The sequence below is a fragment of the Drosophila mojavensis genome, unplaced genomic scaffold (genome assembly GCF_018153725.1).
Source record: "Drosophila mojavensis isolate 15081-1352.22 unplaced genomic scaffold, ASM1815372v1 contig_16, whole genome shotgun sequence".
NCBI classification, from domain to species: Eukaryota; Metazoa; Arthropoda; class Insecta; order Diptera; family Drosophilidae; genus Drosophila; species Drosophila mojavensis.
In genome coordinates, this window is record NW_025318693.1 from 3136194 (window position 1) to 3163995 (window position 27802).

At 38.1% G+C, this 27802-nt stretch overlaps 3 protein-coding genes across 4 annotated transcripts in view; 1 reads left to right on the plus strand and 2 right to left on the minus strand.

Moving 5' to 3' along the window:
- Window positions 1-123: 123 nt before the first annotated feature.
- Window positions 124-3889, minus strand: LOC6573592 (ATP-binding cassette sub-family B member 6). The gene is made up of 7 exons (XM_032733891.2): window positions 3783-3889; window positions 2883-3192; window positions 2620-2819; window positions 2240-2562; window positions 1769-2173; window positions 988-1713; window positions 124-925 (listed from the first exon to the last, which is right to left on the minus strand). Exons 2-7 carry the CDS (start codon window positions 3177-3179, stop codon window positions 282-284), a joined length of 2595 nt encoding a protein of 864 aa, XP_032589782.2. The 5' UTR covers window positions 3180-3192; window positions 3783-3889; the 3' UTR covers window positions 124-281.
- Window positions 3890-4592: 703 nt separating this feature from the next.
- LOC6573591 (atrial natriuretic peptide receptor 1) overlaps window positions 4593-27802 on the minus strand; it is a 52471-nt gene continuing 29261 nt past the window's right edge. The window contains exons 1-9 of one of the 2 annotated variants that reach the window (XM_015167014.3): window positions 26028-26164; window positions 20019-21232; window positions 15921-16035; window positions 12676-12820; window positions 9290-9716; window positions 8479-9207; window positions 8244-8408; window positions 6913-7096; window positions 4593-6510 (exon numbers count right to left, since the gene is read on the minus strand). In XM_015167014.3, coding sequence (XP_015022500.1) covers window positions 4779-6510; window positions 6913-7096; window positions 8244-8408; window positions 8479-9207; window positions 9290-9716; window positions 12676-12820; window positions 15921-16035; window positions 20019-20985 — 4464 coding nt within the window. In that variant the 5' untranslated portion in view covers window positions 20986-21232; window positions 26028-26164 and the 3' untranslated portion in view covers window positions 4593-4778. Of the gene's footprint in view, window positions 6511-6912; window positions 7097-8243; window positions 8409-8478; window positions 9208-9289; window positions 9717-12675; window positions 12821-15920; window positions 16036-20018; window positions 21233-26027; window positions 26165-27802 lie in introns of those variants that run through there. The other variant, XM_015167013.3, reaches the window with a different exon arrangement.
- On the plus strand, window positions 7137-8006 carry LOC26528281. Its single transcript, XM_015167015.3, has 2 exons — window positions 7137-7529; window positions 7586-8006. Exons 1-2 carry the CDS (start codon window positions 7322-7324, stop codon window positions 7924-7926), a joined length of 549 nt encoding a protein of 182 aa, XP_015022501.1. The 5' UTR covers window positions 7137-7321; the 3' UTR covers window positions 7927-8006.

Sequence of the window (27802 nt, forward strand, 5' to 3'; positions counted from 1 at the left end):
TTGCTGGAGGTTCTTACTGATAAGCATCGGCATCAGTGTCTGAGCGACATTAAGAGCGGCTCTCTTGCGGTCTCTCTTTCATTGCATTAATGAATGAAGGGGTAACAATTGACAAACAACTACTTAAGTTTATAAAAATTATTATCATGTTTCTATTTTTACAGTAAAGTAGACAAGAACTAGGAATCAGACATGCAGTTCATATACAACAAATACCACAAATCACATTTAACAAAAATAATCAAAGATAGGCTTAATATCTATATTTTAATGTCCAACGCTTAGTGCCCTCCTCCATGTCCGTGTCCCGATCTAAGAATAGCACCACTGCCCGAAGTTGACGGCACTTGTGGTCGTCCAGCTGTTTCACTAGTCGTCGCTGAAGTTTTCTCTGCTGCAATAGACTCTGAGTCGTTGGCATTCTGTTCGGCATCCAAGTTTTTCAGCTGCTGCTGCCACATATCTGCATAAATGCCGTCATCTCTCTGCAACAGCTCCTCGTGTCTGCCACGCTCCACAATGGTGCCCTCCTTTAGCACCAATATTTCATCTGCATGGATGATGGTGGACAAGCGGTGTGCGACGATAATTGTTGTGCGATTGGCACATACGCGTGCCAATGCAGCCTGTATGTTACGCTCTGTGTGCGTGTCCAACGCAGAAGTAGCCTCATCCAGCAGCACTATAATCGGAGCCTTCAGAAGTGTTCGGGCAATGGCCACGCGTTGCTTTTCGCCGCCACTGAGTCGCAGTCCTCTCTCACCCACTTTTGTCTCGTATCTATCTGGGAAGCTCAATATTTTCTCGTGTATGTCCGCTGAGCGCGCAGCCTCATAGACTGCATCAGCACTGGCGCCTATCTTGGCATATTCAATGTTGTAGTAAATAGTGTTGTTAAATAATACAGTATCTTGGGGAACAACACCTAAGAAGCACACACATTTGTTATGTAATGGTCTTACAAATGAGTTAATTATTTGCACTCACCAATTGCTTTTCGTAGACTTTGCTGTTGAACAAGCTTGATGTTCTGCCCGTCTATTGAGATGGAGCCCGATTGCACATCATAGAAACGGAATAGTAATCGCATTATGGTACTCTTGCCGGCGCCGGAAGGTCCTACAATGGCGATTGTCTTGCCTGCCGGTACAGTGAAGTTAACATTGCGAAGCACCAGCTTATCGGGTGTGTAGCCAAATGTAACATTTGAAAACTCGATTGCGCCGCCAGCAGTTAGCAGTGGTGCGCAGCCAGGCGCATCCACGATTTCCTCATCCTCACGCAGCAAATCAAACATGTTTTCCATGTCCACAAAATTCTTTTGTATGGCACGATAATATGTGCCAAACCAGTTCAACGGCATGTACAAGTCCATGAGATACGTGGAAAAGAGCACAAAGTCACCCACTGTCAGGGTCTGATGGTGCACCACCAAATACACACATAGCAGTGAGCCAGAGAGCAAGCCCAAACAGAGTATAATATTCTGAGCGGTGTTGAGCAGGTTGAGTGTGACCATGGAGAGGAACTCCTCTTTTTGATACTTCAATATGGCCTCTCTGTAGCAATCCACCTCATAGCTCTCGGCTCCATAGTATTTCACTGTCTCAAAGTTCAACAGGGAGTCTACACTTCGAGCGCGCTGCTCATTGTCTGCCAGATTCATTCGCCTTTGGTATTTAGTCCGCCATTCCGTGATAGCAATTGTGGAAGCTATGGAAAATATATTTGAGAGGTCGGCAAACATTTCAAGTTCATTCAGACTTACCTATATACAAGAACATGGTGAGAAAAACGATCAAACCAAACCACCAGTTGAAGGCATAAATAAAATACACGACAGCCACTATCAGATCAAGTATGGTAGGTGTTATGGAGAATACAATATAGTTGAGTAGATTGTTAATTGAGTCTGTGCCGCGATCCATGATGCGCAGCACTTCGCCCGTCTTGCGCTGCAAATGCCATCTCAACGATAGTTGATGCAGATGCCTGAACAGATCAATCTCAATCTCCCGCGTCGTGTATTGCTGCACGCGAATCCACAAGAAAGTTCGCAGATTGTTGAACAAGCCCATGCCGCCAGTGCCGCCGCCCTGCAGGAACGATAGAGTAACATAAATAAGCACAAAGTCCCAGCGAAACTCAATGGGCTCGATGGTCAGGCTATCAACTGAAGAGAGAGAGAATAGATTGTCGATTATTGTCGCCATTTTCGTTAGCTGAGAACATAACCTACCCAACAGCTTGCGATAAATGGGGAGAAACAGTTTGATAACACGACCAGCAGCAAGCAACGTTATGCAAACGACCACAGTGAGTTGCAGCATCCTATCTTTTTTTGGCCATAGATATGGGAACAGGGTGCGCAGCTTGCGCCAGCCATTGCGGAAAGCAGAGCCAGTTGGCACACCGCCATTTGAGTCGTTCGATGAGTCATCCAGACGTTGGTGCGGATTATAAGGTGCCATAATGCCGGGTGCCTTCAAGCCGAGCACAAAGATGAGCAGAGAGCAACAGAAGCGGGTAACAAACATGCCCATCTCGATTTCATCTTTGTTACTGTAAGACAAAGGCTTAGATAAAATCAATTTATAATTATAATAATCAACTACTAACTCTTTTAAGTGGAACCACCAATCCTCATGGTCCAAGTTGACTATGGCCAGCGCCTCATTTATCAATGCCATGGTCCAAAAGAGCAATAATATAAGGCCATGACCACGTGTCGGTACTGATGGTAGCTGATAATGACGCTCCTTGACAATGAGCCAGATGCTAAATGGATAAGAGAAGCAAACCACGCATGTGTAAAATATCTGCGAATGAAATGGATATTATAATATAATCAATCATAGAGTAATGAGTCTATTCATACGAACCATATAGCCGTAAACTGCACTGTCCGCATAGATACGAGCGTTGAGAAAGAATCTCAATAGAGCCAACACCGGCACAAAGAGTAGGAGAAACAATTGGACAGCATATAGCCGGGACTTTGTGATCTGTGTGGGATCTGTTGGTGTCGCATATTTCCGGTACATCAGTATCTGGATACCGCCGAAGAGAAGAAGGAAGCCACCGCATATCGCCGGTCCCACGGTGTCCATAAAACAGTGCGAGATGCCATGTTTGGTCCAAATCTCGTTGAACGTGATGTTCGGCGGACAATACAACATCTTGTGTATCGCCCTACAGTTGGTCAAATGTACTTATTTTTATTTATTGAATTGAATAGATAGATACACATAGGTCAACGTTAAACTTATCGTGATATAATGATACAAAAGACGTGCGCAAATAGAGATAATTACTACGACGATAACCGCCCCGGGTGCAGACTATGACAAATCAAACTGGGAGCAATTTTTGTGGCAAAGATAACTAAGTGTGGTTGGTAATATATGCTATGTTTTGATAAAAATTATATGAACATGTATACTACATATCGCACTTTATATTATTAATAATAATTGGAACGATTTATTTAAATGGGCGTACGTCTTCCGGTTTTTGTTATTTCACAACATGACACTATATCACTACATTGACACAAAGAAACACCGAAATTATCAGCAACATTAAAATTGTCAAATTAACAAAAAAATGGGAACTACTTTCTGCTCACAGCTTAAATTGTATTGACACAAAGTTTAAAAAAAGTTGCAATTCATTCATTGATCATTTGCATAGTTAATTATGCAATTTTAATTCTTTTTCTTTTTATATTACATGTGGTTGCTCTGATTTTAAATTGTTGACAAAATCAACAATTTCGTTACCTTTACTTGTGCTGCTGCCTAGACTTTGATTATAATATAAATATAGTAGTTTGATTTAAGCAAATCTTTAATTAACAGTGAGCAGCTGCACTTGTATTAACATGTTTTGGTCACAACGGCACTTCAAACTCAAAGTGGACTGTTACTCAAATTGGCACTGTTAGCCTCAACTGTTCCAAATGTGTCGGCGATAAATAACATTGAGGCGAGTACGCTGCCCAGCATTTGGCGGTCGAATTTATGTTCCATTTCATTAATTCAAAAGGTTGTTTTTGTTTGTGTATTAATGTCTGCCATTCGACATAAATAATTACGCAAAATTGTCCCAAAATGAAAGGAATTGATGAAACCAAAAACAAGTAAGACCAGTTGTGAGCAAGTGAATTTTCGTAAATAAATATTTATTTATTTTTTCACGGAAACAGAATTTTTTAATACTTTACAATAAAATTAATAATTAATTACATTAATAATAATCAAGCTGTCATTTTCTAATTAATAATCTTCGAAATTAATTTGAATTTTTAATTGTTTTTCTAATCGGAACAAAGCTAGTAACTAAATTAAAACAATTTGCTTAGAAATGAAAATAATAATGTGTTTACATTGATTGTGTTTAAAGAATTCGCTACTTAAATTTATATTAAATATATATGTATTTAAATAATAATATTATAACAGTTTGTGTCTAGTTATATCGCAGTAACATTAAAGTCTACTTAACTGGATCTCATCCATTTCTTTTCAAAATAACTTTTAACTTGTCTACTTTATATATAGTGTGTATAAAGTATTGAGTGTTCAATTTAATTATGTTTTAACAGAGATATATATTGTGTGCTTAAATAGTGGGTCTGGGTTATTAACTAAATTGTTCAACTTGGTTATAACATATTATCACAAACAAGTACATTTAATATGCATCATCATTACGATTAGGTACTAGTTAGAGAAGGTTATTAAGGTTCGTTTCTCAGTGTCTCTCAGTGCTTACGGCTACGAGTTGATTTTGGCCAAGAGTGGTTGGGTCACGGCGCTGCTCGCGGTGCCACGGGCAGCCAATGGAGCCCGAGGACACTCTTCGGCAAAGGACAAATCATGTCCATGTCCATGTCCATGGCCTTGGTTATTCGAGTGGGCTGTGGGCTTGCACAGAAGCTGTTTATAGTTCTTGACTAGATACCCATATGGATGGTCGCTGCTCAGATTTGGAATGTTCTGATTGCTGCAGCTGCTGCTGCTGCGCTCCAGATTGAGAGCTGCGGACGCTGGCAGCGCTGCTGGCGTCTTGCCGCTGAGCAGTGGCGTCTCATCGCAGTTGGCAAACTTGATCCGTTGGCCGCTGCTCGTGCTGCCAGCGTCGGCGGCGGAGCTGTCGCTGCGATGGTTCTTCACCAACGTTGAGATCGTGGGGGATGGCCTCAGGCGGCCTCTTGCCTGAGGCGCTGGCTGGAGAATGCCGCTCAGATTGGAATTGGAATTGGAGTGTGTTGCATGGTGGTTGCCCTGTTGTTGTTGTTGACTGTGATGCTGCTTGAGCGTGCCGCTGAGTGGTAGTCGGAAATTGGCCAGCTCCCAGCTATTGCTGGCATTCGCATCAACGCCCGCTCCTGTGCCCGCACCAGCCTCCTCGCTGCGCAGCGAACGACTACTATATATATCACACAGCGTCTGTTGTCCAGCATCCAAATAACAGTTGTTGGGCTCAGTCTTTTGATTCGCGGAATGCTGCTCGAAGCAGCTGCCGTTTAGCTTCGGTGAGCTGGAGCTGATCTTGCGCTTGACCCGAAGATTGGGTGAGATATTTTTTTCGGCTGCAGGCAAGGCTATGGCCGGCACTGCCGGTGCCAACGTGGCCATAACGCCCAGCTCTGAGTATTGTTTGTAGATGGAATGCGGCTGCCGTTGGGGCTGCTTGAGGGACGAACGCCTCGTCAGCAGCAGCTTGCCGGGCGACATCACCTCATCTGGCTTGGGCACTTCGCCCTCCAGCCAGTACGTCAACATTTCCCCCTTGCCCTTCATCGGCACCAGGCCACGGCGCGTCGTCACGAAGCTGCCGAACTCATCTAGTGCGAGTTTGGTCGTTTCACTGATGTGGATTTTCAGTGCCTCGCCATTGGACTCCATACGCGAGGCTGTGTTCACGGTGTCTCCGAAGAGACAATAGCGCGGCATCTTCTGGCCCACAACGCCGGCAACACACGGCCCCGTATGCAGTCCAATGCGCAGCTTCAAGCGATCGTCAGGCCGGTGGTGTATCCGGAAGTTATGCACCGCCTCGAGCAGGGCTAGAGCCAAGCGTGCAATTTCCCGGGCATGGTAATTGCCATTGCGTATGGGCAGACCCGATACCACCATGTAGGCATCGCCAATGGTCTCCACCTTGTAGACGTCAAAGTTCTCCACAATCGAGTCGAAGCAGGTGTACAGATCGTTCAGGAACTGCACGACCTGCATGGGCGTGCTCTCCGCCGAAATGGCCGTGAAGCCGACAATGTCGCTGAAGTAGATGGTCACCTGGTCAAAGGTCTCAGCGACCACCGGCTGTCCGCTGATCAATTGGGCTGCAACGCTCTGCGGCAGCAGCTGATAGAGCAGCTTCTCACACTTTTTCTTCTCCTCCAGATAGTCCTGGGTGCGCTCCTCGACTAGCTCCTCCAGATTATTCGCATACATTTCCATGCGCTTTAGCAGATTATCAACTATATTTCCAGTTTCGTTGTCCCTGAAATCAGTCGGTTCGGTTAGCATGTGTTTTCTATAAATGATCGTTTTTTTTAGTACAGACAAATTTTAAAACTGTTTTCGATTGCAGCAGAAGCTGACGACACAGAAATTTATGAGTAATAGAAAAGGAAATCAGAAAAACTCCAAAACTGTAACTTAGATCTATTAAAGATATAATGTTGTTAGGTCTGATCTGGTTAAATCATATTTGGGATCTGCCTCCAATACTAATTAAAAGTGCGAAAACTAATTTGTATTAATTTGTCCTAAAAATAATAAAAATACAACAATATAAAATCAAATGATTACTTTTACCACACTCTGTATATATTCCTAGGTTAGTCATATTTCTTACTTCTCAATAACTTAAATTTAAGCAGATGATAGATGATGATCTTACTTGTTGAACTTTCTAATCATGGACTTGAGCGTATTGAAATCGGGTCGTTCCAGAGGATCCTCTGCCCAGCAGCGTCTGATGATGCCAACAACATCTGCCTTGGTATCATCGGTGCATGATTCCAGTTCGGGGCGAAATGGTTTGTTCTGCTGCGGCTGGTAGTTCTTCACCAGTTCAATAATCTCTGGAAAAAGATAGATGACGAGCTTAGACTCAGATTTATATTTCATTCCTATTTTAGTGAAAAATTAAAATTGTCAGATATTTTTTCATTGTTTATCGAGTTCAATGGGCTACACTATATAATAATATATAATGCCTGTCAATAAAGTCGCATTCTATCACACAAAGAGACTTTTCTATATACATGTACTCGAAGACGATAGATTTGGAATTTGTTTAATCCCATATGATGACTAGGGATACGGCCATACAAGTGAGGAATTTGTCGGATAACAAACACCCTGCCACCTGGCATCCGAATTCCCAAAGCGGTTTGACTGTGCAGTTCTATGAGCGTGATGTGGAGGCGGAAGCAAAGATATTCAAGTTGATGTTTCATACAAAAGCAACAAGTTATGATAGTACAAAAAACACAGTCTACAATCGGTCAAGAGGTATGTTAGATCCAAGCCATTCAGTGTCTATTGCGATCAATCAACGTCTCCTTCAGCGCCCACAGATGCTGAGATTATATTTGGAGATTGTAATTGCGAATACTTATTTTGCAATCGGGAATGCAGATACGGTTGGGGTAAGTCAAGAATTGATTGGCTATGGGAACTGGAGAGGCGCCAACAGCAGCTGCAACGGTTCCAGCTGATACAGAATTGCTCCAGACCACTCCCCAAAAGATGCAAGCCCCCAACAGATGATCTAACTAATCTAGCTAAAAAATCGAAAAAAGCGACTCCAAAAAAAAGAAGCTACTGGAGATGGTTCCGGCTTAGTTGTATTTGTGCATCCGATACAGAAAGCTGTGATTTTCCCTATTGTAAAAGCACTTATGTATGAATGGTTTTGATTAGACATTCTACAATTTTCCACTAAATTAGAACATAAATATATAGAAATGTATATAAAAATTGCATAAAGTTCTGGACTATTAATTAGTATAGTAGGCATCCTAAAATACAATTCCTTATATAACGTATGTAAGTGTTATAATGATTAAGATCCACAACTATGTTGATCTACCTCAGTCTGGCTTTCTGTCTGCCTCGTTAGCTTGATCTAACGTAAAGAACTTATATTTTAACTAAATCGATAGAAATAGATATAAAACCTAAAATGTTTGAGCATTAGTATTAGTATAATTTCCTCTTGCTTACCTTGTGGCGTCTTCTCCTGCGAACACTTGCCCAAATAGAAAGGGCCTTGGCGCGTGGTTATCTCGTGCACAATGATGCCAAACGAATAAACGTCGCCCTTCTGAGTGCCTTCGGGTGGGCGTTGATTTTCGAGTCGCAACAGTTCGGGCGCGGTCCAAAGGCGTTCTGTTAGAGAAAATAGAAAGGGTAGAGGATAATGATTCGTATAGATTGCACCTGGCAGCAGATCACTTACTCTTCCAGTAGGCATGACTGTTACAGTTCTCAATGTCGCTCTCGATGTCGTAGGAGGTGCGGCGCAGGCTGTGCAGTCCGAAGTCAGTGATCTTGAGGACGAAACGGGAGTCGACCACGCAGTTGGAGGACTTGAGATTGCCGTGGGAGCGAATGTCGGAGCTGTGTATGAACTGCATGCCACGCACAATGTCGTGCATCAGGGACAGCTTAAACATCCAGTCCAGCTGGAACTGCTCGTTCTCCAGTATGTCCTGCAGGGAGCCCTTCGGGCAGTATTCGGTGAGCAGAAAGCTGCGCCGCTGATCCAGACAGGCGCCATAGAACTTGACCAAGTGATCGTGCTGCAGGTCTTTCATGCGCTTCAGCTCCAGCATCAGACTGCGCGACAGAATGCCCTGAACATTATCCAGCTCAATTGGCTTGATGGCCACCTTGCTCTTCCGGTACATGCCCACGGGTATGAAGATCTGGCGATCGCCATTTATGGAGCCCATGTCCTCGGACATAAGTGTGAGCTGCGAGCTCTGCTTGACCAGCGAGTGAAAAGAGCCACGCATCACATGATCTGCGGCATCTCGGAACATGACATCATCCAGCGAGACCTTCCAGCTCATCGAATTAATCTCAGCCTCGGCCTTATAGTGCCGATAGCCGAAGAAGAAGCAAACGGCCATTATGACTACCATTATGCCAAGGACTATAGACAGAATGGCGTACCCAGGTAAAGCTGCAAAGTTAAGGACATTATCAATATCTTATAAATTTGATCTTTGAAAAATATACTTTGCTGATTTTTTTGATTTACTTACAGTTGTCTGGGCATAGCGAACCATCGTAGCCGCAGATGGGACGATCGGGTGGCGCTTGATCCCGACCACCGGCCCAATGGATTTCCTTTTCCGACTCAAACTCCAGACGATTGTGCAGAAAGTGTGCCACAATCTCGAATCTGCCAGTGGTGGGATTCATGTCCAGCAGCGAGTACGCCGAGATGCGATCGCCGTTCGAGTCAATGGTCACGTTGCCGGTGATGCCCGTAAAGCTGCGATTCCACATGCGTCGCACCATGTCGGTGCCGTTGATGGGTCTGGTCAGCATGCTCGGATCCTCGCGGATGCTCTCGTTGAGTGCATTGGCATAGAGCAGAACGCCGTCAAAGAACGAGGTCACAAACGCCGAAATCGGCTCGTTCTCACTGAAGGTGTAATTGTATTTGGCCGAGGCGATGTCCTTGATCTGCGAATGAGTTACACAGCACATTAATTCCGGCAAACAGTGTTTAGTTCCAGCTGTCCCCAACTGCAAGTCTTAGTGTCGAATTGCTTTTGCATCCGTGAAATTCAATTACATCTGCGCGGCCAACGAAAGGCAAAGGCCACTACTGCGCCGCCGAGATTTACCCGCAAGCCCAGCGGAAATTATTGCACGTCGCAGCTCACAAAGCTGTGCTCGTTGAGTCCATCAGCTCACAGTTCCATAGCCTCCCAAAGGGGATTAGCGGGCGGGCTTGGGCGAAAGCATTTTGCCAAGGCTCACTTTTCGCACAGCCATTTAGATGGATTTTGAGTGGTGCGGAGCTGCAACGAGGCGACGGCAACTGCCTTTTGAACCACGCCCAGCAGAGCGTGTCGCATATATCAAATACATGACAAAATGCTAAGCCGCAGCGACGTCCTCTCTATATTATTGAAGCCGTGAATAGTCGCCGACGTCTTCTCGGTGAATTCAAGATGTGCCACCACTCAAAAAGCACATATGCCTTTCATTTTGAATACCCTGTAAACATTTTCAACGGGGGTAGATGCGAAGGTATTATGGTTTATGGCAAAAATCCAAGTGAACAACTTTTTATTTTGAATTTTAAAATAAACTGTCTATTTACGTATAAGTTATGTTTATTTATAATTAATTTATCTATTTACTTTTATCTAAAAAATTAATTAAGAATGGTTTACATTTAGTCCTCGATTAATTATTATAACCTAAGCACAAGAAACATATCTGAAGAATTTTTAGATTATTTCAAAGCTTGGCCTAGTTGTAGACTTCTGACTAAAACAGGAATCTTTATTTAAATAAGCGCACTAGAGTTTTTAAATACAATATATACAATATTATGCTTGGCTCCGTGCTAACAATAATAGTAAAGCAGCTCAATTAGGGAGAACATTCCTGACTATCAGCCGATCTACATTTTGAAACATACTCCATGCATTCAGGCAAAAACCACCACGAGTTATGTATGCACTTACATGCACACATATATTGAATGTATGTTTGTATGTACAAGAAATCTGCATGGGTGGCATGGGTTGAAGTGCTTTGATTGAGAGCGAGGCATACAATGCAGCAAATGTGTATTAATATGAGTTCGAATCGTATAGCATAACAAACGACATTTAGTGAAATGGGTGAGAATAAATAGAGCAGAAAATGGAAAGTCAAATTTGGTAAAGCCGAAAGCAGTCGAACTGCTTAGGCAGCTATAAGAGATGAACGACGAAACAAAAGCGAAGCGAAGTCTAGAAATTTTGTTCAAGTACTCTCAATAATTCAATAAAAGCCAAATTCAGGAATGATTTTGATCGATATGCTTGAAACGGGGAAATGATCGATTATTTGAAAAAAAAAACTTGATCTAGGGGATTTACAAAAAGTACTTTAGATTCTATAGGCATAGACTAATGCGGACAGCTACAAATGGAGAATATTTATACATTATAAGACTAGCCCATTCCCCTTTTCTACTTTTTATAGCAAATTTTAACAGAATGATTATACCCCGAACTATAATTTTGAATGGGACTAGGGTATTCAAATTAAAAGTATATAAGCCACGTTAGCAGTTTTGGCGCCATTGTCCTGGTTGCAAAGTTTGTTTTGCTTGTTATCAGCTGTAATTAGTGTATGGTAAGCCAGCGAAAATTGAGTGCAAATATATTAGTTGTTTCCCAGTACAGCTCAAAGTAACGACTTTTCGACACTCGATTTTCCAATGCATTGCCGTAATGATTTGAGTAATGTGTTTCTGATGCCGTTCTACTGCATCTTCGCAGAGTTACAAAGTGTTAAATGTCATTAGGATTAGCTCAAGAGCAACATGGACTCACATCCTACACAGCAAAAGACATTAAGATAATTACATGCTGTTAGCTGAGCTGGTTCAAGTGTCTCCTAGGAGTTGGCTAACAAATGCATTTCGGCGTAGCAGCTTGGCGCCATTTAAATATACCTTGCTCCCATGAATGACATAAAAGAGCATATTACGAATTTACATAGTCTATCAGGCATAATTCATAAAATGTATATTATATTGTAATTGCCAGTCTAGATAGACAGCTGATAATTCGTTGTGTACAACCTTTCAGCTAGTTACAGGAGATGTCTCAGTCGAGCAATTGTGATAATCTGTCTTGACGGCTAGTGTTGTTGCCATTGTAATTGCCTTGTGCATATACAAAAATATGTTTACAATTTCGAAGACTTACACAAACACACACACACACGCTCAGGTGCACACACAGACAGAGGCACCCGCATATGAACGAATCATTTATACGTTCGCATATAAATGCAAATTGGGATGGCTCTGAGCACGTACACTACCGTAGGTAGAGTATGCATGAGTCTGAAACAAACAAATAGCTCGAGTCGGAAAAGGAGACTAGAAACGAGTGTTAAATACCCTGCTACTATAGGGCTTTCAAGGGTTCAGCTAATCTCTTGGTCAAAGTCTTACAGAATCAAGAGATAAGTATTTATTATTATAATATATGTATATATAAATCTATATATATATATATATATATATATATATATAAAGATTGTATAAATAAATATAAATAATAATTTCCACTGAGTATCGTGACAAATTTAATAAGAAAACTATAAGACTTGCTCCCTCACACACTCTTTCTTTCTCTCTCTCTCTCTCTCTCTCTCTCTCGCTCTCTATCTATCTCTCTATTTGTTTATTTCTCAGACTATGTTTTACTCTCACACTCCCACATTCACTCTCTTTCTCACACACTCTCTCTCTCCTTTACCCCCCCTCTACCTCTCTCTTTCAAAGGCTATACATATGATCCCACGGCAATTGACCGCAAGGAACTATGCCAGAGGCATCTATATCCTGCTAGCTGAGTTTCATTGCCATGCAAATTTCGATAGGCCACCTTCTGGTGCCAGGACTCACCTCGTTGGAGACTTTGGTGTAGGCGTCGTCATTGGGCTGCTTCGGGGTGACGGTCAACATGGCTGTGTAGGCCTTCTTGGCGCGCTCGTTGTTGAAGTCGGTATCGTTCTTATCGTACCAGGGCAGCGACGTCATGTACGGCACACTGCAATTACGAAGCGGGATTACAAAGTAAAATTAGATGCTTCTCAAGCAGATCTGCTTACATGTGTGTGTGTGTGTATGTGTGTGTAAATGTACTTAATTCTTATCAGCTCGGTTTATGCAGTTTGTACTGTCGGCTTATCACTGTGCTTAGCTTTCGTCTGATATGCGTCATAAACTATTTATTAATAGAATTACATATATGTACATATGTATATTGCAAAATGAACAAAGATTCTCTAGTTTTAGGTTTACTGCCCACATATAGCACGTGTCTAGAAGTGTCTCTGTGCCTGGGTCTTTGCCTTAATCCACAAACGATCCTCGATGTAAGATGCTTCGGATCTATTCTATTATTAAATTCATTTATATATATATTATTTTTGAATTTATTTCGTTACACAGTAATAGTGCATGTTCTGTTATCAGTGAAAGCTTGTTTGTATTGCCAACTCAATGTCAGCTGCTTTGTGCCAAGTAAGCGAATGACATTTACCGCAAATCGATTATCGTTGGTAAACAGATTCATTTGCTCCTGGCTAAATACACAGAATGCTGCTGCTGTTGATGCGGAAAAGATTTTCACTTGGCCAAAAATTACAGCTTTTGGAGCTTATTGCAGCTTCGTCAAGCGTAAGAGTTACGTATGCTTAATTTTAAATGACTAAATTTATATCACTAGAAAAACTTATTAGATATTTATGTCCAGAAGCTTAGCCTATTTTTATCAATAATATTTTCATGTAAATTTATATATATTATTTTTAATTTAAAAAGAAGGTTAATATTGTCTCTCGCAAAGTTCGAAAGTGTAACGCTGGGAATATATATATATATATATATATATATATGTATATACATATATTTCTTGTATTTTATAAGATACAATTCAAAATTTGACTTTGTTTATCTTGGTCAAAAAACTTAATTTACATTTAGATGTATAAGTTATTGTCGCGGTTATTGGTAAAAGAGATCATTGAATTTCCTGTAATACCACAATCTCCTATATCATATTTGGAGTGTTGTTAAATTTAAATACGAATATTCTGGTGATCCATGCTCTATGACTGTGGATGCTATACATTTTTCGCAATTCGTCTCTCCCAAAGTTTCCATATATAACCCTATTTTAAGTATTAATAAATATAAAATAAAGAAAATCACAAGTATGAAACTAATATACTCCTCTAAATTTGTGAATGAGTATAAGCACAAATTGAGATTGCATATTCGAACCGGTTTGACAGAGAGCCAATAACTCACACAAGCCGGTTCAAATAAGCAATTTAAATTTGTTTTCAACTATTTTTAAAAATCACTTTTCCACATTCTGAGCTCAGTTTGAGCATGAATCAATATAAGGTGGTTAAATGTAAATTCTTAAGCTAATTTTAACCCACATTTCAGCGTAGTTCTGGTGCTCAATGAATTTCAGGAGATTAAATTGTTATATCAATAGTTGATCAACTGTGTTTTAGCAGCAATTAAACATGGGTTCAATTTGATTCGTGCTAAATTACGTAGAACTTAGAGCCCATATCAGGAAATGCAGTTGTAAATGCAACACATAGACTGATGAATTTTATTCATTCGCTATATTTTCGATCGATTACGAGTTCACTGGGGTCATGCGATTAGCCAGCTTTACAAGCAATGCATATACAAATAATTCCGATTATTCGCTCACATATCAAAAGAGAACGAAAGCCCCGCCATCTGTCTAGCTCTGCTCGCCCATTTTTACTGCCGCGTAGTATGTGTTTGCAAATATTTGCTATTTATGTACCCCCACCTGTAAATGTGCCGTTGCTTATTCAATGGTGTAGGAGTAACAGGCAGCTCGACCCCCTAATGTCATATTATGATTACATTGCTGAGCAAAACTTAGCTTGAAATTTACTAATCAAAAAGACACAAATATAACTAAAATGCCTGTGTAGCTGTGTGTCAAAAACTTCCCGATTCGATTATGTAAAGAAACCCTACTATTTATACACTGTCAGGAAAGTGAAGTGAGTATATTGGCAATGTGCAATGTCCGTTTGGTTGTCCGTCTGTCCTTATGAGTGCAAACCATTTCGCCGCTATTTATGATAGTGACTTGATATTGCCCGATTCACCCGCTAAGGGCGTGAAAAGTCAGTAACATTATTTTCTAGTATCTTAGAAAATAGGATAGTTGAAGTGCTAGGGTAATTGTTTTAAGTTAAAATCATCTCATAAACTTTTTCCAATAAATAATCGTTTTTAATTATAAATTAACTGTTTCTTAGAATATGTTTTAGTTATATGAGTTTTCAAAACTATGAAATCTGAGTGAAACGAAAATCTCCTTCGAAAAAAAGGTCTCTTCCAACAGCTCGAAACTGTTTATAGGATATTTCGTAGTCGCGCCGATTTGAAATCGACTGCAAATTAATTCGATAGTCGTGTTAGCTCGGCTCAACCATCATGTCAGTTGACTAACAAGCTATCAATCTAAAAATAGAATATCTTAAAGAACGGCTTAGTTAATATAGCAAAAACAAAGATGAGCGTTATACGTGGGTGCGAGGAAGCAATGACTCGGCTAATTTAAGATATCACAGTAATTAAACAGCAGCTATCCATCGTAGATGATGAGCGGGGAGTGGCGGAAGAGGAAGAGGGGGCTTGGAGGGGGCCTGTGTTGACACGAATCAGTATTTTTTTCTCTTCGCTGGCCATTAGAGGTAATAATGGTCAAGTCAGACATGTGTCGAATATCGGAATTTCCTCGTTTTATAAATAGATATTAATTGCTGACTGGTCAGCATTTTGGAATCGCTTAAAGCTATTTTTGTTGGTAAATTTCATAATTTTAATAACCTTGGCTAACATGTATTATGCGCACTTTGTAAAGAATATTCGAAGTGCGCATGTTTTGCCAAAGTGAAAGGCCACAAACTGTAGCGATTGCTACAAATGATCAGTTTGTGTGATTGTTGACGTTATTATTATTGCTATTATTATTATTATTATTATTGTGGTTGTTGTTATTATTGTTACTTTTTTGTTGCTCCATACTTGGGCTTGCTGAGTAATTTATATATTTATTTGATACTTGTATTTGTACTCACCGCGAAAATAATTCAATATTGATGAATACATATTCGCCGCTATCGATCATATTCAACTCCTCGGCTGTCAGCATAATTTGACGTATGGACTGCGGATCGGCGCACATAATGACAACTGCAAAAAAAAGTAACGAAAATAGAAATATACATTTATAAAAACTAAATCAAAAATTGCAAATCTCTGGCAACCGCTTGCGAAGCAAACATTTTCGGAGTTACTTCATTTTTTTGTCTACCTTGAATTACAATTTAACAAAAGTAGGGGTAGCACCGTCTTCCTTAACTGTTTTTTGTCATTAAAAATTTATTTATTTATTTCAGATTTGATTTTTGATAATGCAGCTAAAAATTTTATTTTATTTGTTATATATAAAATGTTTATTTTATTTTCATTTATTCGCATGTAAAATCAGTATTTGCTTTGTGCATTTGAATTATTTACTCCTAATTACGCTCATTTGATGAATTTTAAACATATTTCGGTATATACAATGGGGGCGTGGTGAAACGAGATTCGCTATTTACATCAAGGACCGTTATATGCGTGGTATTTTTGATGAATATTCTACATTTGTATTTAAAAATTCCCAAACTAAGAAGATGATTCTATTTGAGCGAGTCAAGTGTAAACCTATTTAAATGTCGAAATGGGGCTTAGGTTTAGAAGAATTGTACTGAGAGCGGCTGAGCTCAAATTCAATTCTTACTTGTTTCAATCTTCTAGTGTCAGTTTCTTTGACGTCAGCAGATAACTCAAAAGAGTTTTTTTTAAACTGACTCGTAATGACTCTTAAGTTTATAAAGTGGTTTATTAAAATCGGTGTCTGGGCGAAAGACAGAACGCAAAATTATCAATTAAGATGGGCAGCACTCTTGCAGGTTGCTCATACATATGGAGTAAGTTTTGTTAAAGAGAATAACTCCTTTGTCATATTTTTGTTTGCAATATATAGTATATAAAGTAGTATATGTTAAAAAGTTGTATCTTAAAATAGAATAGAAGTTTTTATTACATTTGATTAGAATAAAAAAAATAATTTGAATAAGAGTAAAGTTTGTTTGAAGTTTTTCTTTCTTTTCTCTTTTTTCTTTTTATTATATTTTGTGAATTTTAATTGCATTACAAGTATTATGCAAAGCTAATACGTAATTGGCAATAATAATAACAAAATAATTTGTGTCAATTTCTCTCTTGCCATGCAATTTACAAATGTTACATACAATTTTTGTTTCCACTATCAGAGGATTAGTTTAATTATTTAAAAGCAAGCCAATTCGCAAACAGACGGACGCAGCACACAAGTAGCTAAATGCCAGAAAGATACTGACGTGTTCTGTATATGCTATAATTGAACGAATTACAGGGAAGAGTCTCAAATGAATATATAAATAAGCGTATATTTTTGTTATAAAATATAATGTATAATTAATATTTAAAATTAAAATGGATTAAGAATTGGGGAATTCACTAAGATACGAAAAATCAATCAATGGAAATAAATTCCACAAATTTATAATATAAAATATTTAAAAACATAGACAATATTTCTGAGCTACAATTATGTAAAATTTATTTCCTTGTAGGATTTCCTGAGCATTTTTATTTACTTGATTCTGTTTTGTCAGAGTCAAGTTCAGAGTAAAAGCTAGATTTGATTTAATTGCACAAAGCTGCCAAAACTAAATTGGGATGCAATGTAGAACATATGCACACATACATATGTATACACATACATAAATATACTACATTTATGTGAACTTTGCGAATGAGTCCAAGTATAAACTGATTACTGTTTGTTGCTGTCGATGTAAATTGCCAGCTCGACCGGACTGAGTCATGGATATATATTATATATACATGCACATCACATACGCATGTGAATAATTATGTGTGTCAGTGTGATTTCTGTGTTGAAAGTTGAAGAACCAAATGAGTTCCGATCTTATATCATTTAAAACAATTAATATTAATAACAAATTAGGCAATTAATATGCCAATAGCTAATATAATTCACGAGGCATTAAAAATTTGAAGAAATAATTAATTAAGGCATCGTCATCATTAATTAGTGTTTTATGCATAATATATTTAGATTATTATTAAATTAAATTATAAATTGGATTTCCATTCGTGTTAAAAATAACAAGTTCAAAACGTGGGTCAAGCGTGTTAAATACAAATTACCCGGTACCTCGTTTAAATATGGTTTAGAGTGTAAAATTTGATTCGAAAATGCCTTGTAGAATAAGTAATACTCGAATAATTGAAAAGTTAATCGAGTCTGCAACATTTTAAATTGAGGTCTGAGTATAAAAAGTAATAATTATTATAAGTATTTCATTTGGCTGCCCTTGAACTCTAAATCTATTTATAGCTTTATTCAATGGTGGAATCTATTGTTTGGCGGCTTCTCAAAGTGCGCCCGAATGTCTCGTTTATTGGCGGCGAATACGTTTGGCTATTGTACTTTGCTGTTGGCCATAATTATGCATCAATGTGTACATTAAATTTGCCGAAAATTGCTGTTAATGTGAATTTAATGGTATGTGGTTAGTTAAATGTCGTGAATATTAAAACTCTGACATATTGTGGGCATTTTTGTACTCCGTTTCATATTTAAGCTGAACTTAAGTTTCGCTTCTCGTTCAACATTAGGAACTATTGATACAGCTGGCCATATTTGTACCCGAAGTAAATATGAAACATTTTTTGCTGTGGCTTGGGCTCAGCTCAGCAGCCATTCATTCACAGCAGTTCCTTCTTATTTTAAAACAATATCGGAATTTTATTTAGCATCTTTCTGAATTCGATTTGCATTGCGGCGTGGCGTTGCCTGCCGTGACACATGCTTGGCATTTGTTATTGTTTGTTTGAAATGTAAATAATATTCAATAAGCTGTAATGTAAATGAAATTGCGGATCGATAAACCCTAATAATCTGTAAATATGCCAAAATAAAAATATATGTATTGATAATTAAAATATATCACACAAAAACTAGAGAAAAATATTGTAGTAGTATTATTGAAATTTTTTCATAGGAAGGGTAAGTTTTCATTGCAACACTTAAACGTGATACCATAAACATAAAAAAATTACATAAAAATAATTCCTAAATTCTAGAAATTCCAGACATCTAGAATAATAAAAAAAATTGATCGAACGGAGAAAAAGCTGAAATGGTCAGCATTTAAGCCGTGAATGAGTACTATATTGAAGGTAATATCCGACCACTACTTTCATACTTGTTAATTATATTTAATCTAGTTTGCAATAATTATTATCTATATAAGTCATTTGAAAATGAGTAATGAACAAGTAATGAACTCATAAAAAAGATGCTTCAAAAAAAAAAAAAAAAAAAAAAAAAAAAAAAAAAACAAAGAAAGAGAAAGAGAAAAAGAAAAAGAAAGAGAAAAAGAGAGATAAATTGTAATTGTAAACAGGTTTTTGTTTGTAAACATAGTGAATAAGAGGCTTCATAAATATTCGCTGCATAACAGTTTAATTCCGAAACGCATTTGTATACTTGATAAATGAATCAAAGTAAATTTAAATATTTGAGTGATTTTTATATTTCAAACATATGATTAAAATATTTGTAAAGTTTAGGCGCTTTTTTGTAATAATTAGAAGAATAATTTTAAAGTCTAATACAAAACTTTAATTTACATCCTCAAAATTATATTTGAAATATATGTTATATTTGAAGCCAAAATAAATTAATGTTAATGAATTTATTTATATAAATAATATCTTATTTATATAATATAAATATCTATTTTCTATTCTTTATATAATTAGAATTTGGCATATATATTAAAATCTAACCGTAGTAACTCGTATTAAAGAAGAAAACGGAAGAAAACGATAGGATCTCCGTTCTGTAAGATTACAACAAAATGGAAATAAATTTCTATGTGAATCACATGGTAAATAAATAAGTACATAGGTTTCAATCACTCCTCTCTGGAATTTTGTGTTCATGCCCTCCAAAGAAAATATGGAAATATGACAGCCCAAACTAAATATTTCTAAGCTTTTAATGAATTTCTTGAATCCTAGATAGCATCAATGGTTTAGCACATTTCACTTACTTCTTGTACGCATGGCGACGTTGCGGAGCAGACGTATGATATATGCCTTGGTCCAGTGCGCGGTGTCGAAGCCGAGCTGGTAAACCGACTCCTTCTCGATGGTGGCATGGATGGCCGCCAGGCAGAGGAAGCAGACCGAGTTGCCCTTGATTTTGGCGTTCTCGTTCTGATAGATCAGCGCGGTGCGTGTCCAATTGTAGGTGTTAATTAGGGCGCGGACCATGTTGCCCAGATTGTTCACCTGGGCGCCCTTTAGCCGGGTCAGTGTCGAGTAGCTCTCCGTCTTCTTGCTGAACTCGCCGGCATTGCCACCGGTCGTGAGCAACGGAATCTGCCAGACATCCGCGTAACGGGAGATGGGCGCCAGCACATACTCGCAGGGCAAACCAAAGATGGCATTCATCTCCGGCCATTGCGTGTAGATCTCAAAGAATCCCAGCGGCCCGTAGGTGGATGAGCAGAAAGTGTCGCGCGAGATCAATGTAATGTCAATCTGAACGCCCCCGACAAAGCCCATGCGTTGCACATGCCCAATGGCCAGCTCCAGCACGGGCAGCACCTTCGGCATGATGCAGTCGTTCTTGTTATCGGACTCCACCGACGGCAGCAGAGCCACGAATACCAGCTGGCGCCGCTGCACCGGCCCGTCATGCTGCTGGCCCCAATGAGGATTGACGCTGCTCAGGAACTGCTGCACCAGCTGTGTTCGCTGCGACTTGTACGAGTTGCGCGTCTCGGGCACCTTAAAGCTATGCACATCCGATATGCTGCTGATGCTGGCCTCGCTCGCATGCGGTGCGCTCTCCACATCGTAGAACCAGGCGTAGACTGGCGCTGGTCCAGCTCTCTGGCTGGGCACCGGCACCAGCAGCAGCAGCGCCACCAGCAGCACCAGCTCGCGAAGCTTTCGTTTCTGTTTCCGTTTCTGTTTTAGACTTTGTGGCTGCCGCACAATGTTGCAGGACATTCTGCGACAGCTCGTCCAGTTGAGTTGCCTTCGATGTGTCGAGATTTGTGCTGTTCGCTCCGTTATTTTGTAGTGGAATTACTATATATATATTGATTTGTTTTTGTTTTTAGTTTTCTATATTTTTTTAAGTGAATCTCGTTTCGGTTTCGACTTTGTTCTCGAGTATTTGGCAGGCGTAACACCGTCTTATGGCTGTCGATCTCATTATTTATATTGGTTTCTCAGTTATACATTTTATGAGACTCTGGGTAAGAGACAATAATTTGATTATTGCTATATTCTTGTTATCTGCAGTCTCTATAAATTGTCTTTAATTGTTATTAAGTCCTCACTGTATTCTTTATTTGCACGCGCAATCATTTGTGTCTCTTTATTAGGATTATCATTGTTCACGCATTTTTAATTGTATAAAATTTAAAAATTACATTTGAATAATTTATTGTTAATTATTTGATTTCACATTGTTTATGCTTCAATTGTTAAAAATAAACGTGCTTATAATAATATTTTAAGGTGCATTGAACTGAATTCACTTAACGAATCATTTAACGGTTTTTCTCTTATTAGCAAAGTTCCATTTCTTGCATATTGTTTTATATTTAGCATAAATACTAAGAATAAAAACCTTTATATCGAGAGACAGAATATTTAGAAGCGGATCGCGAGGCAAAGAACTTGTTCTATAGCCTATGCAATGCCTAAGAAGCTCATTAATTTATGCCTGGGAGTTGACAAACTCAAGAGAGAGAGAAAAATAAATAAATAAATATAAAAATAAATAAACAAAAGGGCTAAAAATAAAACCAGCTACGGCGTTTACAATGCTTTTGACCTTCACTTTTATGTTGTTATTTTAATACACGTCGGCGAATTTTAAACGAAATACTGGCACGTATTTAATGTGTCTGCCAATATCAAATTTAAATACAAATTGGTTCCTCAATAAATACTCATAGATAATTGGAAAGCATGCAGAAAGACACGATCTCTAGTCAATGTAAATGGACATTAGTGGGAATTAGGGTAACTTTTACGATCCAAAACCAATCGAAGTTTGTTACAAATTTAACGGCAATTACCAAAGTAAATAATGGCCCAGAATTACAAATCGCACAGAATGAATTGGCATAAAAGACAGCGTCCGCCGGACCAAGTTTATTGAACCACAAAGCACATTTGGCCGGCAAACGATTGGAAAGGTGTAGGGTATTTAGAGTACAAAAGACTTCAGCCTAACTGACAAATTATATATGTAATTTATTTGACTTTCGCTCACCAACTATTTTCCCCTCCCCTCTCATTTTTACACAATATGCCTGAGATGGTAATCTCTGCTAACTCACAGAAAGCTCATGCCAAAAATAACCACAAAACATAATAACCCCAAGGCATGCCGACTGGCCACAGTAAACAATAGTATTAATACAATAAGCATATATAGGAAAGAGTTTGCAACAAAAGCCTGGCATAGAGACCTTTACAGATGCCCTACGGCATTGGAGTTTTTAAGCTAACTTATTTTGATTTTGCTTTGCCTTGTTCTGCTTTGTTTTATTTTGAGCTGTTATAAAAATAAAGGAAGCATGGCTTGAAGACTTTTAATTTGCCATTGACACGATTGTCTCCCTAGATTTTCTTTCTATCCGCGTTGAGGTTATCGATCGATGCTTTAAAAGATGATGATGCGTGTACTAGAAGCTGAATCAACATTTCGTATAACCAACATACTAATCTAAGGCAGTTAATTAATAGATAGTAAATAGTATAGGAGAGAAATAGATAGTGCAATCTCTAATTAATTATTATTATTATACCCTGAACCTGTGTAGAATGGAAAGTCGGGGTATTACGGTTTTGTAAAAATGTATGTAACGAAAAAAAATCTGGGCGACTTGACGTAGTTCATCTAGCCATCTAGTGTGTGATATAGATAGTCAATCAACAAGAGGATTTCTTCAACAAATGCCTTTCTATGTTTGTTTGTTGCCAACCGCGTAGTTAGCAGAGCTCAAGGTTTTGCCTGTGTATGTGTGTGTGCATGAGATTTGTTGTTCTATGTTTGCATAATATTATTGGAATATCAACTCTGTTCACACTTCAGGGGATCTCCTAGTCGAGCAGAGTCGACTAAAGCACTCTTACTTGTTTATCTTTGAGTTGAATAAGCAAAGCAATTAATTGGCGAGAGTGATTAAGAATTCGTAAATAGCACTCATTCTATCTATATAAATATGTATATTTATACAAATATATGCATTTGAAAAATATATTATTATATTTATAATAAATAAAATGAAACAAAAGGAAACAAATTAGAATTCAAATTTGAATTTTTAATTGTTTTTTTTTTTTTTAATTTTATGACGTATATGAGGTAATATTAGTAAATGGTTTTTCTTGACTTTTATATTTTAAATGACTTGAATTGCCTATTTCTTTCGATGAAATTAAAAAAGTAAACACCCGGTGAATATTATATAAATAATCTGAATGGCTTCACTCATTACTCATTGTCAAATGTCTGGCTAGCAATCGAAAGCCTACATACATCTATTTTTAAATAGAGTCACACATCAAATATGGGTCAAATCACACAGAAAGAAAGATAGAGAGAGCGAGAGAGGGAGAGAGAGAGGTAATTTTGTTGCAAATTTTTCCATGGCTATAATTACTTGTATATACGATTTCCTATGGTCTCGAGCTTCGTATGATCACTCGTTGTTTTCTTTATTTTGGGAACAAAGCAGACCTTAAGAGCTTACACGTGCCGTGGATTACCGGATCGATCGCCTGCCAGCCTCACAGCAGGCGTAGAGCCCTCAACTGGCCCAGCGGTCGGTCATTAGTATTGGCTTGTTTGTGTGTGCCGTTAGAGCCGCGGACAGTTATTGACAGCTGAGCTGCGTCTTAATTGCTGATTCGCACAGTGTATATGAATTATGAGCTTTTAATATATCAAATCTATCAATCTCGCGATCCATCATGAGTCAATGATGCAGACTTGTTTACAGACTCATCCCTCTCTCTCTCACTCTCTCGCTCTATCTTATCTCTAATCATTTTCATCTTTTGGGTTAATTTCTCGCATCCTTATTGGATTAATGACGCACAGTATCTAATCGTCTATCTAGTTTGCATTAATCACCCTTTCCCAATCAATTTCTTTGCTGTTTAATTGTGGATTCGATTGCTCTTCATCTAAAGTTATTCGCCTCTATGAGAGGCATTTTAAAAGTGTTCAATCTCTCTATGACCATTGCGCAGCCTTCAATACTGTCATTGCTTGTGGGCTAATATTATTGTTTTGGCTGGGATCGCTGCTTAAGCAAACTGCGTTGGCCTCTGGTGTGAAATATGAGCTGCATATTTTTCCTTTTTTTTTTTTTTTTCATTATTATTTTTAGCTCTATTTAAAAATATTATCGAGTGCCGCAATGTACGATTGTCGATGTGCGATGTTAGGTAACAGAAACAATAAAATAACAATAGTTCAATGGAATTTATCAAGTGGCCTAAAAAATGAGAGAAAAACAACAAATCGATTTACTATTTGCAATTACAAAATTTGTTTAGTTTTTTGTGTCGTTTAGCAAGAGCTTACTGATTGGCTAAATTAATTGCAATTGTGTTTCAGCCAATAATTGAGTTGTATTACAAACAGTTCAATGACCACATTAGACACACTGCATGACAATATCCGATATGTTATAAATTTTAATGAGACTTCAAGCGAAGCAAGTTAATTCAATCAAACATTTAATTGCCCGAGCTGCATCTGAAAAAGTGCAAACTTTTAATTTCCGTCGATGATTAATTATAGCGTTATTTATTTATGAATTGATACGGCAGCATTGTCTTTAGAGTTAATATTCTGATTGTTTGACTGTCAATATTTTAAAAACATATTTGTAAAATTTTAATATTCAATATTTATTTGGAATAAATCAGGTATTACTTTTAATGAGTAGGCTAAGCATTATAAAACAGCAACCTCCGATAAAACTCATGCAACTTTTGCCGTAAATTGAAATGATCTACACAACAAATTTGTATCACAGCTAAACGCCCAATATTCAATTTGTTCAATTACTCGCAAAAATCGAATTACATTTCAATCGGAGCAATAAATCACATTGAATTAAGAACTAGTTGATTAAGTTAAATACCCTAAACACATTCCATATGTAGAGCCGTTTAAATAGCTTTTTCTAATAATCTAACTGATTGTCAACTTATGCTATTTGCATATAAATTAAACAATTTTGAGTTAAGTGTAGGGTATTTAAAAACACAAATGCTCCATACAATTAAACGTTCAAGTTCGACGCGTCTGATCGACGCCGAGACAGAAAGGCGCCCGTTGCGTGATTTGGATCAGAATAGAGTTTTCTACGACTCACGCACAATAATTATATAATTATAGTTATGGCTACAATTAGTTTGTAATAAATAAACAATGATTCGAATTATTTGTTTGCCAAAACAAGTTTCACTACAGAGCAATCTTATTCACGGATATTTGTTATTAGAAATTCAGTTCAAGAAGTAAGAAGCAATTTGAAACTGATAAATGCCAAAAATAATTATCAATTATTTATAGTTTATAAACAACATTTTCCAACTATTAATGGTCTGAGAAATTAGACGGGTTCGCTTTTTACTGGCAACACTTTGAGTTTGTTGAATGAAACAGCTTCGCATAAATAAAGTCTGGCGAATTGTTTGTAATATCTTTGAGAAGATATAAATAAATTTCTGTTTGTTTGTATAGCATTAATGTCAAGTACGTTCGAGCAGATAAGGAATCGAACGCACTTGACAATTTCAAATTGTATTTCAATTATTTTCAGTTTCACTTTCTAGTTGGCACAAATGCCTATTTATAAGACAACTTCACACAGTCTATATAATAGCACGATTTTGAGTCGTTTGTTTACACAGTTGTGAATATGAGTTTTATTTATTGCGACTTTTGGCAATTCGATTTCCAAGTAGTTATTTTATTTTATTGCATTTCTATTTAAATTGCTTTCAATTACATTCATCCAATTCGAGATGCGTTTAGAAAATATATTTATTTATATTTTATTTCTTTTTTTGTTCAAAGAGTTAAAAACGCGCGATTCGCTTGGCCGTTGCGTCGAGTCTCGAGTCGAAAACCGAACTGAACGCACGAACCCTCTCCCAAACACTCGGCCAGACGCATCGACGCGTCGAGAACGTCGACGACGACGTCGCCGCCGGCTTCGACGCAACTGGACGCCAACAAACGTTAGCGTAAACATAAACGTAAATGCTGCAGCGCCAACAACTACGTAAGCGACCATTTGACATGATCTGCGGTAAGCGGAGAGCAAAAAGCAAAAATCAGAAAGCAAAATGGAAAATCAAACGAAACAAATGTTGAAAAAATACCAGCACACACACACACACATGCACATGCATAGATGCAACTGCTTATTTGGTCAGCTGTTTAAGCGACGAAGCTGCTGTCGAGTTCGCACGTTTCCTGTTTGCCTGTTTAGTCCATGTTTTTGCATGTAAATGTGGTAAAATGGTTTTTGAGCTTAACGCCTTAAGCCGCTTTACAGCCCAAAATCAACATGCCTAACAAATCACTATTTACGATAAGTAATCCTATTGGGTAGAAGTCTGATCTGGTGCTGGCTGAAAATACTATAACATTTTCAACTATCAATTTACTGGCAGCTTAAAGATGAGCTGTTTAGGTTGACATTTTTGAGTGAATTTTTTATTTTCCTTGCAGATTATTTTTGATTGAAATTTAATTAGGAATATTTTTTTTTTAATAAGGAAAACTGATGGAAAATTCAATTACTTTTTATATATTTTATGCATATTTAAATGTTTTACTGTACTGATTATATCAGAGTTATTTTTAGCTAGCGATTAAATTTGTTTCTTTCACTGAAACGTGCCATCGCCTAAATTCCAGACAAAATTGACTTTGGCTCTGTTTACACTTTTTAATAAAACATCGAGGCAGAATGAGACGTAGAGATGGAGACAGAGCAAGTGAGAAACACGAAGTTGACATTAAAGTCGACGAATGATGGAGCTGGTAGAGCTTAAAGAGAGTTCGCCTCAAGTTCAGCTCTATTTGCTTAAGGCTTGATAAATTTGTTAAACCTGGATGACAATTTGAATGATTTACATCTTTATTTATATAAGGATATTTCCAATTTAGACATATATTTGATTTGAAATTTAAGTCTTACATGTTCCTTTTGGACTTCTCAGAAGTTGCCAGTAAACGAATTTATTGACCTTCTCTCCATTTATGCCACATAAGTTGTACCAACAGCACAACAAGAAATCACTCAACTTGAACTTGGGACACATAATTTATTCTTGTCTGCAGTTTTTGTGTTTCGTTTGTGCTGCCACTGCGTGTTGTGCAGATACAATTTGAATTCCCCCGTTTGGAGCAGCTGCGTGATGCAGTTCATTTGCTTAGATTACTCAGAGCACTCACAGATATCACACATACGCCGCGTGTCACACAGAAACTGTTGTGACTGAGTGTGATGTGTCTGTTTGTGTGTGGGAGTGTGTGTGTGCAAGTGTTGGTGCGAGTGTAAGGCAGAATTTAATTCAGTGCCTTGAGCTTCCTTTTTGTGTGTTATTTGTTGTTATTCTGCACTGCAGCAGGAAACAGTTGAACTTAATAAATCATACGGCTGAGCGCAGATCGGGTTACGTGCGAGCACAATGCGATTGGATCTCATCTGGAACGTGTCCTTTTATGTCTACGGTATATATATTTGTATGTGTGTGTGTGTGTTTGGGCTTC

Excerpts from the sequence above, each read along its gene's own strand:
- LOC6573592 (XM_032733891.2), bottom strand. The coding sequence starts at position 3,179 with ATGTTGTATTGTCCGCCGAACATCACGTTCAACGAGATTTGGACCAAA. Across the intron at positions 2,820-2,882 it reads GTGCAGTTTACGGCTATATG|ATATTTTACACATGCGTGGT; the intron begins GTTCGTATGAAT and ends TTTCATTCGCAG. Across the intron at positions 2,174-2,239 it reads CATTTATCGCAAGCTGTTGG|TTGATAGCCTGACCATCGAG; the intron begins GTAGGTTATGTT and ends CTCTCTCTTCAG.
- LOC26528281 (XM_015167015.3), top strand. The coding sequence starts at position 7,322 with ATGATGACTAGGGATACGGCCATACAAGTGAGGAATTTGTCGGATAAC. Across the intron at positions 7,530-7,585 it reads AGTCTACAATCGGTCAAGAG|CGCCCACAGATGCTGAGATT; the intron begins GTATGTTAGATC and ends CGTCTCCTTCAG.